This window comes from Petaurus breviceps, unplaced genomic scaffold (assembly GCF_028583685.1).
Source record: "Petaurus breviceps papuanus isolate PSGF00001 unplaced genomic scaffold, PetGlider_PUasm1.0 90760, whole genome shotgun sequence".
Lineage (NCBI taxonomy): Eukaryota > Metazoa > Chordata > Mammalia > Diprotodontia > Petauridae > Petaurus > Petaurus breviceps.
In genome coordinates this window covers 12,075,542-12,091,433 of record NW_027187338.1, presented here as the reverse complement: position 1 = coordinate 12,091,433, position 15,892 = coordinate 12,075,542, and the positions used below count along the sequence as shown (strand labels likewise).

The 15,892-nt window shown below is 37.0% G+C and overlaps 1 protein-coding gene across 4 annotated transcripts in view; it reads left to right on the top strand.

Annotated features, from left to right (window-relative positions):
• Positions 1–15,892, top strand: part of FOXJ3 (forkhead box J3) — a 172,354-nt gene that overhangs the window by 128,715 nt on the left and 27,747 nt on the right. For 3 of the 4 annotated variants that reach the window (XM_069068155.1, XM_069068156.1, XM_069068154.1), the window contains one exon: positions 9,000–9,101. The exons of the other annotated variant lie outside the window; for it this stretch is intronic. In XM_069068155.1, coding sequence (XP_068924256.1) covers positions 9,000–9,101 — 102 coding nt within the window. The remainder of the gene's footprint in view (positions 1–8,999; positions 9,102–15,892) is intronic. 4 annotated transcript variants of the gene reach the window in all.

The window sequence follows — 15,892 nt, the reverse complement described above, 5'->3', positions numbered from 1 at the left end:
CTACTTTGATCCCGTCTCTTTTCAAAAGTGGATTCTTCCAACTTCCCTTCCCCCCAGCCTGCCCTCCCTTCCATCATCCCCCCTCTCATCCCCTTCCCCCCCCTACTCTCCTGGAGGGTGAGATACCCTATTTAGTGTGTATTTCATTCCCCCATTTGAAGCCAAATTCAATGGGAATAAGGTTGACCCATTCCCTTTTGCCTTCCTGTTCTTCCCCTCCATTGTAACCATTTTCCCTTGCCTCTTCTTTATGAGATAGTTTACCCCATTCTGTCTTACCCCATATCCTCTCATTATATTCCTCTCTCACCTCTTAATTTCACCTTTTAAGTATCATACATTCCTGTTAAATTGGTCCTGTGCCCTCTATCTATGTATACCTGTAAACATATATACACACATTCACATATGTATTCATATGGCAATATACCCTCATATATAGATAAATATTTCTATTCCCTTCAACTACTAAGAAAAGTTTCATAAGTTACAATTATTGTTTTTCCATGTAGGAATGTTAATAGTTCAACTTTGATAAGTTCCTTATGATTTCTTCTCCCTGTTTACCTTCTCATGCTTCTGTTGCTTCTTGTATCTGAATGTCACATTTTCTATTCAGCTCTGGTTTTTTCAGCAAGAATGTTTGAAAGTCCTCTATTCCACTGAATGACCATATTTTCCCTGAAATTTGATACTTAGTTTTGCTGGGTAGGTGATTCTTGGTTTTAATCCCAGCTCCTTTGACCTCCGGAATATCATATTCCAAGCCCTTTGATCCTTCAGTGTAGAAGCTGCCAGATCCTGGGTTATCCAGATTGTGTTTCCACAATATTCAAATTGTTTCTTCCCGGCTGCTTGTAATATTCTCTCCTTAATCTGGGAATTCCAGAACTTGGCTATAATATTCCTAGGAGTTTTCTTTTTGGGATCTTTTTCAGGAGGTGATCGGTGGATTCTTTCAATTTCTATTTTGCCCTCTGGTTCTAAAACATCAGGGCAGTTTTTTTTTGAGAACTTCTGGAAGGATGATTTCTAGGTTCTTACTTTGATCATGGCTTTCAGGTAGTCCAATAATTTTTAAATTATCTCTCCTGGATCTATTTTCCAGGTCAGTGGTTTTTCCCATGAGATATTTCACATTGCCTTCTATTCTTTCATTTGTTTGGATCTGTTTAATAGCATCTTGATTTCTCATAAAGTCATTAGCTTCCATTTGCTCCAGTCTAATTCTGAAGCAATGATTCTCCTCATTGAGCTTTTGAGATTCTTTTTTCCATCTGGCAAATTCGATGTTTTAAGGCATTCTTCTCCTCATTGCCTTTTTGAGCCTCTTTTGCCATTTGAGTTAGTCTGTTTTTTTAAGGTATGATTTTCCTCAGTCAGGCTGTTGACTCTCATTCATAATTTTCTTGCATTGTTCTCATTTCTCTTCCCAGTTTTTCCTCCACTTCTCTTATCTGCTTCTTAAGGTCCTCTATGGCCTGTAACCAGCTCGTATTTTCCTTGGAAGCTTTTGTTGCAGGAGTTCTGACTTCACTGTCTTCCTCCTGTTCCATGCTTTGTTCCTTTTTGTCCCCCAAATAGGAGTCTAATGTTGGAATCTTCTGTCTGCTTTGTTTCCTTTGCTTGGTCATGTCGTCCCTCAGTCACTCGACCCCTGGGCTTTTTTCCACAGTAGGACTCTGCCACCAGATGGGGGAGCTTTTGTCCCAAACGCTGGGGTTTTCTCAGATGCCAGAGGTATTAGATGGGTGCCCCCTCTGAAGTCTCCACACTCTCTGGCAAGCTGGACACACACCCCAGGACCTCCACCCTACCCTGCAGTCCAGATCCAAGCAGGTTAAAACAAGAGTGATTTACTCCTCAGACTGGTGCTACACTCTGCAGGCCAGGAGCTGAAGCTGCCACGTGGTGCTGGCTGGCTGTGCCTGTGTCTCAGTGGCTTCTCACCCTGGGGGCAAAAAAGCCAGCACTCCCACTTACTGGGTCCCAAAGTCCAGACTGCACTGACCTCTCACTTTGTCTTTTGCATCTATGTGTTGATAAATCTGGAAACGGCCACAGCTGGTGCTGATCTGGAGTCCCTCCATCTGGAGGCTGGTCAGGCCTGCCCTGGGGCTAAAGCCTTGGCATGGTCTGGGCTTGGCTCCCAGAACACTGTGCTGGCAGATTCCTGCTGGCCTGCCGGGCTGTCCTCAGCTGGAGGTTAGCTTCTCTGTGTCATTTTATGGGTTCTGCAGCTCCAAAGTTTGTTTAGAGTCTCCCTTTTTACATGGATTGAGGAAGGTGGAAGCCGGAGCAGTGGGGAGGTCCTGCTTCTACTCCACCATCTTGACTCCGCCCCCCCCCCCCCGAAAAAGCCTTTGAACCACAGAATGTAGCCAGTTCAGAAAACATCAAATTACAAACATCTTGGGGGACAGTGGAAAAAGATGCATGGTAGGTGTAAGATTGTGAAGTGTGTTATCAATGACAAAGAATGTGGGACTGTCAGGTAGTGAGAATGAGAATCAAACTGATGGACTGCTGGAGTGGCATATTGGTACCCTGCCATAGTGCCTGGAATATACTAGGTGCTTAATAAATGTCTGTTTATTGATTGAAGAAAGAACAATTACAATGGCTAGTTTAAAGCATCAAAGGAAATTAATTATTTTGTTTTATGGTTCCACTAGATACCCATACTGTCACTATGGACAATACCAGTAAGTCATTTCATTAGTAGCACTAAGCATATACTTGCTGTGTATAGAGGCTCTATATTATCCTGTTGAGAAAGGAGAAAATAAGGTGCTTGCTTTTAAAATTAATTTAATCTCTGCCTAAAAGCTAATTGTAATTGTAGGGGAGGATAAACATATGCAAGTTAGTACCCATAACCAGGGATGCACAAGTCCTTAACCAGTCACCTTATTGGATGATTTTATAATTCTGTGGTTCAAGGATTAACTTCCCTCCTTGATGAAAAAAATCTCTTGATAGCAGCTTGAAAGATTGTAATTGTAGATCATTGTATTTTGAGAGAGTAGTTCCATACTTTTAGACCTGATTGCTGAATTCTCACAATATAAAGCTGGGCATTCCCTATCCTATCTATGGAGTTATGCATAGACTCTACTCTAGAATACCCTGTCTTCTCCCTCTGTCTTTACATAGTGGAGTAACTTTGAGGCTTGACTGCCATTTTTACCCCTGCTTTCTGGTCCTTCAAGATCTTGACATAGTGATATCACATCTCTCAAAATGAATTTTTAAACTACATGTGAGGTTATTGGATATTCTCATGTTGCTTTGGTTTAAATATTGCCTGATCAGAATGGAGGCCACATTGTAGGAAAGATATTGAGAAACTAAAGTATTAAGATGCAGATGGCCATGACATGGTGGAGGGTGAGGGGGGTGGTAGTAGAGGGCAGGGACCAGAGATCAGGCTATAAAAGGATCAGTTGTAAGAATTGCAGTTCATTTGCACCCCTCTCTAAATTCCAGATCTGCCTGTGTCTTCTACTATGCTCTGTGGACTGTCTACTCCATAATTCGCAAACTTTGTTTCATATTAAAATGTTTTCTTTCTTTGTCCATCTTCTGGTATTCAGTGACACCTGATGCCTTCCACATGACACTGCATCCCTGGCCACTCTTTCCAATAGTGTTTGTATTTCCACTTATGTTCCTTTACTCACTGATTATGGTGCTGCTACCCATTGCTTATTCCAGTCTCTTCCTGTACCAACAATACTCATCATTCTTTTCTCCTTTTAGATTTAAGACATCCAAATTCATCATTCAGCTCAGATTCTGGAGGCTGTTATCTCTTGACACCCTCTGTTTTCTCCTTCATTCCTCAATGAAGGAATGAATTACCTGACTCCTAGTCTTTCTTTCCAACCCAGATCCCTGCCTCATAATAGGGAATTTCAAAATACATCAGTGCTCCCATAACTACATTAGCAGGCACTTAATAAATTGAATTTCTTTAATCTGCTCAGATCTCATGACCTATACTGCCACTCTACCTCAGCTATACGCAAAGGTCATACCTTTGATCTTGAATCCACATGTCCCACTTTTATCGTTTCATCTTTTCCTGTGACTTACAACCTTTAACTCTTTTCTTTGTCCTTATTATGACCTGTCTCTCAGTTCTTTCCTAGACATTTATCCCTGTCCTTGTTACACTCCTTTTTTCAGTGTCTTGACCACTGGTGAATCAGCTCCACTAGCTGTCATCTTGCATGTCTCCTCAGCTTCTTGGCTAAACTTTTGGAGAAAGCCATTTACATTTGGGGTCTCTACTTCTCTCCTTTCAGTCCCTTCTAAGCTCTATATAATCTAGATCATGACTATCTTTCAACAGAAACTGCCCTCTATCTTTCCAAAGTTATCAGTGATATCTTAATTGCCATAACTCATATAAATAAAAGCTCTTTGGGGAAGTCCTCAATAATTTTTAAGACTGTCAGGTTGCCCTGAATCCAAAAAGTTTGAGAACCTCTAAAGTAGAGAAAGAAATTTTTTTTATGTATATCTGTTTCTCTGCCCTCCCTTCAGGTCTTAACTTTTTCCCCAGTCTCCCTTCTTTCTCACCCACCTTGTGTATCTCCTCCCCGTCTCCCTATCTTTTTCTCTATTAACTGATTATTAATATATGGAATATTTTTAAAAAAAACATTGTATTTATCCAATTAAGTTATGTTCCTTATTCTTAATTTTAAACATAAATTAGATATTTTTTCTGTTTGTCTTTAGAGGGGCAAAATGTCACTAAAGAGTCACCATCACAGTTTCTGCACATACAACCGGAAACCATAATTATCTATCAGGTTAAAATGATTCATCAGGGTGATTATGACTGACTCCAGTGGCCCCTTTATTACCTTTAAGATAAATTTAAAACTCTTTACCTTGATTTTTTAGCCATATTGGCCATCTTGCTATTCACAACATCCCTAATCCATCTCTTGCCTTCATACCTATTCCTTTTCATTATACCTGATACATTTTAGGCACTTAATGAAGCACTTTTTAAGAAAATAATCCTACCTGGGCTTCCTTTTATGCTCAGCTCCTGTGCCACCTTTGATAGGGGAACCCTTTTCTCATCTCCTAGTTGTTAGTGTGTATATGTAGCTTTTGACATACTATATTTCTTCTCCTAACCCCTCAGTAGAGTTGAAATACCCCGAGACCAAGAGCAATATCTTCCTTCTTCTTGTTTTTATTTTTATTTTTTTGTATTCCCAGTGCCTAATAATAGTGATAGCTCATATTTATATAGTGCATTAAGATTAATAAAGCACTTTATACCATTTCATTGGATCCTTATAACAACAAACACCCCATGAGTACACACTCCATTTTGCCATGTCTTGCATTTTACAGTTGTTTGATAAATGCTTGTTGGATTGGATATACCGAGTTACTTATGTTGGCATTGTTGAGGAGAGGGGAAATGTCTGATATAATGGTCCAAGCCACAATTTTCTAAGAAAGTTTCAAAAAAGAAATTAATCTTGAACTGATTGGCAAAATGCAATTATTGTTTATAGAGAAAATGGGATATTCCTGATAAGAAAAGCGTATGTGATTATTTGGAAAAGTATTCTCAATGCTTAGCCTCCATGGAGGGCACTGTCTAGAATGTTTTGGAAGTAAAGAAATCTGTGATTATGATATCAGTAATCTAAGAAGCAGGGGGAAGTAAGTTCAGCGATCTCTTCAATCTTTGATTCAAAACACATTTCTTGAACCACCTGCTCTGTATAAGGTTGAATACTAGGTGCTGAGGTAGTTATAAAGATGAACAAGATCACTACTTTTAGGGAGGTAACAATCTAAGTTATACATGTATGACTACTACACAAAATACATATGCATAAGTACATAGTACTGGAGTTCAGAGAAGGGAGAAGTTCCTTCCAGCTACAGAGGTCTAAAAAGTTTGTGGAAAATGTGTCTGTCATTTAAACTGATCCTTGAAGCATTAAATCACCTTCTGAAAGGGTTTCAGCTGGTGAAGATTAACGAGAAGAGGGGACAGGAAGGAAGGACTCCTAGTCCAAGAGCAGTGAACAGTACAACCGCTTTGTGAACCAAGCCCTTCGTGTACTCTACATGAAATGTTACTAGAATGTATTTCAGGGATAATGAGCAGACCAGTTTGGAAGAATACCTGAGGAGTTCTGTGGGTACGGAGCATTAGGCCACATGAGGGGTCATAGTATTAGGAGTATGGAAACAAGACTGGAACACGATTACGGATAGCTTAGAATTGGGTTTTTCATGCTTCTCTTTTATTTCCCTCTTCCCACCAAGTTAGTTATGAATTACATGAATAAACGGTATTAGACTAGCCTAGTTTGAAAAATTAGACCAAATTAGGGAAAATTAAGGTATATTTAGGAGATTATCAAAGCACCTTATTGTCATTAGTTTTACACAAAATCATAAAGCAAAGCAGAGCTTTATCCCTTTGTACCTCTGATTTCTTCTCTTCACCAGCACCCAATATCCTGTTTATGGAAAATACCCCACCCTACTCTGACCTTCTCTTCCTTCCTTGTTCCTCTTTAATGAGGAAACTTCTCATTCTTTATACTGATAGAAGTTGGTCTGCTAATATGATGACCAAAGGAATTAATCATTCTGAGATTCAACAATTTAGTAAATACTTATTAAGTACTTACTGTATATACAATAATCCAGCTAAAACTTAAAGCTTTATTAGCCCAAAGTAATTTGTATTTGATCAAAAACATAGGAAAACTTTTTTTGATCAGTGATTAGAAAGAAGTACATGGAATCATACATAATTTGTAGCAGTAGGAGATAGCTTGGTATAGTAGACAAATGATTGGTTTAAAATCTTACAACCTGGGTTTTAGTTCCAGCTTCAGCAGTTAACTGATTTATAGCAAGGTCTTCAAGCTCTTCAACTTCTTTGGAGCAATCTCTTTGGTTAATGAAGTTAGACATACTTATACTCTCTTCCTCATGAAGTGATGGTAAAAATCAAATGAGAAATGACTTGTAAAATACTTAGTAAACCATAAAGCACTATGTGAAGGTCTGCTGCTGTGTTTATATTTATACCAAGGTCAGTCAGACCTTGGTCATTCCAGGTGACATGGCACCCTATATTTTCCTCATCATTTTATCCTATACTACAGAGGTATTTCAGTTTTGGAATAGTAATACTTCAGTTCCAAAAGATTAATGGTCTTGTTGATATATGTGTTTCCTGTTCCAATGCAGATCGTTGACCCTTCTTGTCTTAGTGGATGACATTTCATGAGTTTCTCTGCTTTCCACTATTGACTAACATTGTGGTGATCACCCTGTGCAAACAAAGCAACGCTGGTTCTCAGACAATAGGTGTATCACTAGTCCTCCCAAGGACATTCTTTATCATTCTTTGATAGGAACTGCCTGGTAGTCTGCTCAATCTTAAAAAATCCAGGTTGCTGCCATGCCACTGAGGGGCCCTGAAAGAGGATTTTACTGTAAAGGGAGAATTTGTGTATATGACCCAATACAACAAATAGACTTAGCTTTCTTTCTCTCTGGACCTTCTTTTGGAAGAGCCTCCAAATTCTTGTTCCATATATCTAATCTGAGCCTTAACACAGAGTTAGAAACAAGGGGCCTATATTAATATGCAGCTTTTCTTTTTCTTCTTTCTTTTTCTTTCTTTGGTAACTGAAAAATCTACCTAGTATCTGTATTTGGAAACTGGATAACTTGTGCTACCCTAATTTATATTTCACCTACTCTGTCACCTTTGTAAAAAAGCTACCACAAAACTTCATAAAATAAAATAATCTCTTAATAATGCTGTTGTTATTCATTTGTTTCAGTCACATCCAAGTCTTTATGATCCCATTTGGATTTTTCTTGGCAGAGATACTAGAATGGTTGCCATTTCCTTCTCCAACTCATTTTACAGATGAGTAAAACCAAGGCAAACAGGTTAAATGACTTGTCCAGGGTCACACAGCTAATAAGAGTAAGAATAAGGATTTGTCCTGATTCCAGGGCAAGCACTCTTATCTACTGTACCACATAGCTGCAATCTTAGTAATACTAATACCCTTTTATATGTTAGTATAATTCTACTGCCCCTTTATGTTTGTTAGTATGAAGACACTTTAAAATAAGTTATCCCATTTTCCTTTTGATCTGGTTTTTAAAGAGGACGAGATTTGAAGATCCAAGTTTGACTCTGAGTTTGTCACTTGGAAACTATGTGGCCTTAGGCAAGTCCTTAATCCCTTTGGTCTTGAGTTTCCTTTTCTATAAAATGAAGTGGTTGACCTCTGTTACCTCTAGGATTCTTTACAATTCTGAAATTCTTTGGCCATAAAGTAGTTGTATCTGCACAGCACCTTTTTATATATAATTGATTTTCAGTAATAAGTGCATTTGATCCCAATAGGAACCCTCTACATAAAGCTGCTTAATAAATGTCTGCTGCTGTACTGAACCAAATTTAACTGAATAAATGCTGCCCCAACTGGTAGAAAACCCAACTTTTCTGATGTTTTTCTGTAGTACATCCAGAATGTGACTATTTGAGGCCCATGGGGAAAAAAAACACACATACATGCACATGCACACATATACTCGTGACCACACAAGTGTGTGTGTGTATGTGTGCTTATGTAGCATTCAAGATAATGATATGCAAAGTAGATAAAAATCATTTGTTTTTAATATCAGCATATACCACAACCTAATTTCAGGTTAATAGATAGTGAGAGCGTGATAGCTTAAGCTAAAAAGATGTTAAGATAGTCCTCAGCAGCGAACTAGACTGTAGCAAGATAACAACATTATAAAGGCCAAATTAAGCTCCAGTGAATAGTTAAGCTCTTTCTTACCAGTGGTAGAAAGAATATATACAACATTGGGAACTGGAGGACAGTGAAATCCTCTAAAATTGTATTAACTTTGTTTCAGGTTATAAGCTGCTAATTATTTGTTTTGTTCTTGCATTTTAGGCCTCAACTCCATATAGCATAGATTCAGATTCTTTGGGAATGGAGTGTATTATTTCGGGAAGTGCCTCTCCAACTCTGGCAATCAACACTGTGACTAACAAAGTAATTACTTTTTTTTATGTCAAAATATTATTGCATAAGTCATTTCGCTCCCCTTTATCAGACTTTTTAAGTGTTCTGTATGGCTGAATTTGACAGTAGCACAAACTTGTATCTTAAACTTGGCACTACAATAGGGATATTAAGAATTGTTTGGTTTGTGAATTGGTTCCTCCATAGAAGAACTACCCTGATGGATAAAAGCGACCTTGGGTTCTTGAAAGTTTTGCCAGCAGAATACCAATTTTGTGTTCTTGCAAGGTAAAAATTAGTAATTAAGTACGGTCTCAGTGATTAATTGAATGCCTATCAACTGAGGACCAACCAGTTAATAATGGAGAAATTTCTCACTGTTTGATCATAAATTGATCATTTTTCTGGCCATAGCAATTCTTGAAGACTCTTATTAAGTTACAAGAGAAATTGGTGAAGGTGTTAGTGGAGGAGGTACCTTCACTGATGAAATAAAATTCTTGAATTATGGAAATGGACTTCATGTGATTTATTGAGAATTTTGGTATTTTTTATCTTCTGCTAATTGGTTCTTTATTTTTTCCTTGAGGGTTACTTTGAGGGGGTGAGGGGGATAATCCCATAACTGATATTTTTGCGAGCTTATAGTTTGCTTCCCTTTGTATACTATGGAGAAGACTGTTTAGTAAGGGTAAAAGGAGGGAAGGGAGAAATGCCTGGATAACTCCTAGGCATGGGGCTGGTCCCCATTTAAACCTTCTTCCTCTTTTCTCTTTCCTTACTTGTAAATTTTTTGGAAGGCATAACATAGAGATTTCCATGATACTCATGTTTGTATAATAAGGCTTTCACCCATATCTTTTTATGGCAGAAATAAAAGAAAAATTAAGACAAATTTATCTACTTATTTCAAGTAATACTTTGTATAACAAAAATGTTAAAGGTCTAATGTTGTGAAAAGAGTGCTGAATTTGGAGTTAGAAAATCTTCGTCAAGTTTCATTACTTCTTTGACTTGTTGACAAGTTTGTCCACAAACCTCAGTTTTCTAATCTCCTAAATATAGCTGTTCATCTCATAGGATTGTTATGAGTAAGGTGATTTGTGAACTTTAACATAATATGTAAATAACTATTATTAGTACTTTAAGCAGCATCTTAGAAGGGGCTCTGATCAATTTCCATATATATATGTGTGTGTACCCACATATATACATCGCCACATGGTGACGATAGTGGGTGTCCACTAGTGGCTACCCAGTTGCCTATTTTACTTTCGTTGTGGTGCAAGGCCAGAAGTGTCAGTGGAAGACTCTTAGATATACTCTAAAATGCAGAGGTGTTAGAGTGTGTGTGTGTGTGTGTGTGTGTGTGTGTCTCTGTCTGTCCTGTGTTCAGGATCCCTTTTCCTGTACTCAAAGCCCTAATATAAAATCCAGAACAGATTCATGGTTGCTGCCTTTTGCTTTGCCTGGCATTTGAATTACACATGCCTGGAGTAGAGTAGCTCTCTTTAGCCAGCTTGGGTGTACTGGCTTGTATTCTTAGTGGGCTTTTCTGTTGCTATGGGCACCACTGTGGGGGGAGGGGGGATGGGTAAGTTCTTAATTCATTCAGTCAGTTAATTAGCAAGCAATTGTTATGCATTTGCTATGTTCCAGGAACTCTGTTAGGCACTGGAGTTATAAGACCAAGAGAAACTATCCTTGTACTAAAATAGATACAGAGTAACTTGGGGAAGGAAGACTTCATGCAGAAGGTGGCATTTGAATTGATAAATATTTCTTGTAATGAGGTTGAAAATGGGACAGCCATTGGCAGTAGGCCATCACATAGGAAACTCAGAGGGTTCATATTGAAGAGAGCCCTTGTGAGTGTAATGAATGTGAGGAAGCCAGCTTTTTAGTACAGTTCAGTTTTTGCCAGACATCAGACAGCCCCCATTTGAGTCAGTGTGTGTATGTGTTTGTTTAAAACATCTGTGATTTTTGTGAGAGAAAAAGGTATTTTCTGTATACGCTGGCTGCTATTATCAGCAGCAGCAGAGTTGTGCAAACTTGTGTGAATTGTGTGGTGGTTTGAGGACTCAGAGAACAGCTTTTAATTTCTAGCAGTAACTTCATTCAAACAAGGATTATATACACATATACTTACATTTATAGTTCCATACCAGTGGTAAGGTGCTATATATAGAAATGATGATGATAATAACAGCTTAGGTTTGTATAACACTTTACTGTTCATAGAGAGTTTTACATTATTTTATTTTGTTCTCACAACAACCCTATAAATTTGGTAGTACAGTGAATATCTGCATGTTACAGATGTGATAATAGAGAGGCCCAGAGAAATAATGACCTGTCCAAAGTGAGATAGCTAGTAAGTGGTAGGGCCAGTGTTTGAACCCCATCTTTGCTTACCCTAAATCTACCATTCTTTCCACATTTCTATGTTTTCTCTCCTCTTAATGGCAATCAGACCTAAATTTTGCCTAGAAATAATGCCATAGTAAGGGGCATTTGAATTACACATGCCTGGAGTAATGCCCTTCACATTCTTGACTAAAGGCTATTAAAAAAAAAAAAGAAATGGCAACATTGTTTATATCTAAATGGCTATTGAAGTATATAAATCAATAGGAACAGCAAAGAAATAATTTTATTTAATATGATATTACATAATTTCAGGACCTTATTTGCAAACTTTGTAAGGCCTCCTCTTGAACTGTATCTAGTGAGAATATTATTGAAGCCATCAGGGTAATAAAATTTAAGAGATTTCTTTGGAGAGATTTTAATGGCTATCTTTGAAGAGATTTTTGGAAAGTCTTTCTATCACTTTTTGGCCTTGTGAGAATGTAAACTAGAGATAAAAGTTTTGCTGTTGTTTTCTTTAAATTTCCCTTTGATAGTAAGCAAAGATATTAGAGACCAAATTGTTGATTCCTCTGCTGGTTTTGAAAGCAGTCACATAACTAACACTTTAGTTATACCTCAATAAGCTAAACCTTTACTGACAATTGAATTCATTTTAATAAATAATATGTTGCTTGATGTCTTGATTTTAAAATATCAAGAAGCACAACATTGCCAAATTCAATTCCAAATCTGCAAAATAAAATTGCGTTCTATTTGTTTTAGTGGACTGCAAACTGAGAACCTTATTTCAAAAGAACCTCAGAAGTCATCTAGTTAAGCATCCATTTAAATAGTAATCCCCTCTAATGGCATCTCCCAAAGGGTTTTTTTTTTTCCCTGTGGCCTTTTTTGTTTTGAGACTCTTACATTCGTGCCTTTGCTATTATTCACTAATTCTATTCTACTCTTATTGTCTACCTAGTGACAATTCTAAAATGTTTCTTCTTTTCTTAAGCTCCTAAGTTTACTCCTACCTCTCAGACTTAAATAATGCCTTCGAATTCAGTTTGTGTTCTCAAAACATCTCAGCATTGTCATTCTTTTCTCCTTTTCTACTCTCAGAGGAAAGGTTATCTCTACTCCTTCTTAAGGCTACTGATGCCCTTCATCCCATTCTACTTTACCTCCTTTTTTCAGCAGTCATTTCTTATGCATTTTCAATCTTCTGGAAAATTTCTTGCAAATCTTTTCAACTTTCTCTAATGCATAAAAAGCTTTATGCTGTTCCACTCTATTCTACCTTTAGCTGCTCCATGCTATTTGAATACCATTCTGTCTTTCTCTTCCTTTTGTATGTCAAACTTCTTTTAAAAGTTGTCTACACATTATGTGAAGTGGAAGCACTTCCCTGCCACCGACTTTCGCCTCAACTTTTGGGGCAGCTTTTTTTTTACTGAGACTTCTGTCTTTTTGTCTGTCTGTCTCATTAAAGATCACCTTTATGCAAGACTTCTAGATTTATATTTCGAACCCTAGTCTCTTCTGTTGGACATTTCAAACTTGATACCCAAAGGCAGTTTAAACTCAAGTGTAAAATAGATCTCATTAAGTATTTCCCTTAAAATCAACCTCTCCTCTAAACTTACTTAATTCTGTTGAAGGGGTACCACAATCTTTTCACTCAGCTAGATTTGCAATTAGGGACTATTCTCAAAATCCTCTCTATGCCTCACCCCATATATCCTGTCATTTGCCAAGCCATGACATGTTGACTGCTACAGTATCTCTCTCATCCACTTCCTTTCTGTTCTTATGGTCATCTTGTTCTAGGCTCACCACCTGTCATGTTAACTACTGCAGTCACATCCTAATTTGTCTTTTTGCCTCTTCAGTCTACTTTTCACTTAGGCACTAAAATGATTTTTTTGAAGCATAGATCTGACAGTTTCACTAGTCAATGAACTCCAATGTCTTCCTATAAACTCTAATGTCAGATACAGACTGTTCTGTTTGGAATTTAAATTCCTTCACAGCCTGACTCCAACTTACCCTTTCAGCCTTAATATGCAGTCTTCTCTTTACCATACACTATGATTCAGTAAACTGATTTTCTTGCTATTCCTATTTAGGATGCACCTATATATCTCCACAAATGAAACGAGAAACAGTGATGGTACTCTGTAATATTTCCCCCATTATTTTATGGATATATTCTCTCCACCATCAAATATACTCTCAAGGATATACCATCCTTGAAGGCAATAATGAACCTTCTGTTTATTTTATGTTATATGTGACATTGTGACTAGTACAGTGTTCTTTGTACCATAGATATTGGAAAAGAGAGCATAAATAAGAAAGGCATACAGATATAAAATAGAAAAATTGTGGTGAAAGAATTGAGTGGCTAGCTAAATTGAGATAACATTTGTAATGTATTAATTGAATGCTTTGTCATAGCATTTTAGTTATTTAGAGAAACTCTGGATCATAAAATTTGCCCTAATGCTTACAAGAAGTAGCTATCATTTAATTTTTTAAAAATTGAAACTTAACAGTCATCAACAAACAGAAACATTTCTACATGGAAAAGAACAAAAATAAATGTGAAACTGTAACCTGTTAATTTATTTTTAAAAGTATATGTTAAATTTAACAGTATTGTAACAAATTGCTGTTTGTATCCCATTTTGAGCTTCTTTTAGTTTTCTTTTTCCTATGTTCTATTGATGAACTTTTTTTTTTTTGCATCTCTATCATTACTAATTAACCCAATTCCTCTTCTCTGCCTCCGTGAGAAGCTCTCTCTTGTAGTCATACAGAACAAATCAAAGCATTGGTCATATTTGAAAACTTATTTGATTCTATACTTCAAGTACGGTATCTGCTCTGCACAGAAACCAGACCAGCTATCTTTCAAAAGTTTTCTTTATTTACTTCCTAATTTCTCCTTGTAGTTTTCTTCCTTGTGTATTTTTTTAGGCACTAGCACTAGAAACTTTCAAGCACTTAAAAGGGCTCCCAGCTTCAATGGAATCTGAAGTAATAGGGCTTCAACCTTTAGGCAAGTATATGTAAGACCTAGGTACCCTATGCAAAGTATCTCTTATGGGTATTTTGTTAGAATTGGGGTATGACATCATTCCATTCAGGTAGATGATCTCCATTTTTTTTTTTAAAGAAATAATTTCATTGTCTCCTTGCCATCGTCCCCTTCATGATGCAGTTCTGCGTTGACAGTCCTGGTGAGCTTAGATCTGCTGACATAAAATACTTGTCTTGAACTGTTCGTGATTTTCATATAAACTACTGTTTTCCTACATCAAAAATTTCCTATTATTAGTTATTCTTTGGCTTTCGCATTTTCACTGCAAATGCTCCACTAAGTATAAAGGGAAGGGACTTAGTATGAACCGTGCGGTGTTTCCTTCCTCTTAACTTGCTGTGCAGTCTAGTCCTGGAGTTATTGTTACTTTTTTGGTTTATAACAGTGAATAATGTGTCTGAATTTTATAATGCTTTGTAAAAGTTTTATTGATGGCTTTTAAAAAACATTATAGCCATTTCCAGATGTTCTTCCTCTTGCTTTAGTCCCCCCCCCCCAACCTGTTCTGGGGCCAAGATCATTCATTACATTACACAATGTTCAGTTAGTGTTCTTGTTTATGTTATAATAATTAATATATATTAATCTTATAGATCTAGAACTGGAAAGGAACCTTAGAAGGCAATAAGTTCAACACCCTCATTTTATAGATGAGGAAACTGAGACTCAAGGAGGTTAAATGACGTACCTGACATCAGATACCTAATATCCTAAAACCATGGTTTTAAAATGTATCTCTTTCATGTTCTCCTCATTACCTAGTTACAGATGATAAGCATCAAGGTAGGATTTGAATCTAGGTCATCTGACTCCAGATCTCTACTATGTTTCTTTAATGTTTTTCCATTTCTGGCCATGTTTATATAAATTCCTCATATTTGTCATTTGTTATGGAGTAAAATCTGTTCTGTTTTATTTGTATACCTCAGTTTGTTGAGCTGTTATCACATCTAGGGGCATCCATTTCGTTTTCAATTTTTTGCTACCAAAAAGTGATGCAATAAATATATTGATTTTTATGGAACCTTTTTGGGGAATATATGCCCAGCGGTGTGATCTCTGGGTCAAAGGGTATCAACAATTTAGTGATATTTCCTCACATAATTCCAAATTGTTTTTCAGAATAGTTGGAATAATTCTTACTTCCACCTCTAGTTTATTAGTGTACTTTATTCCCTTACCAACAATGATTCTTTCTGTTTCTTATCATCTTTACCAATTTTCTGGGTATGAAATGAAGCCTGAGTTCGTAAAATTCTTATTTATTATTAGTGATCAGAGCTATCTTTCATATATGGTTGCTAATAGTTGGTGATTCATCTTTTGAGAACAATTTTGGAGAATGACTCTTCGTCTTAAA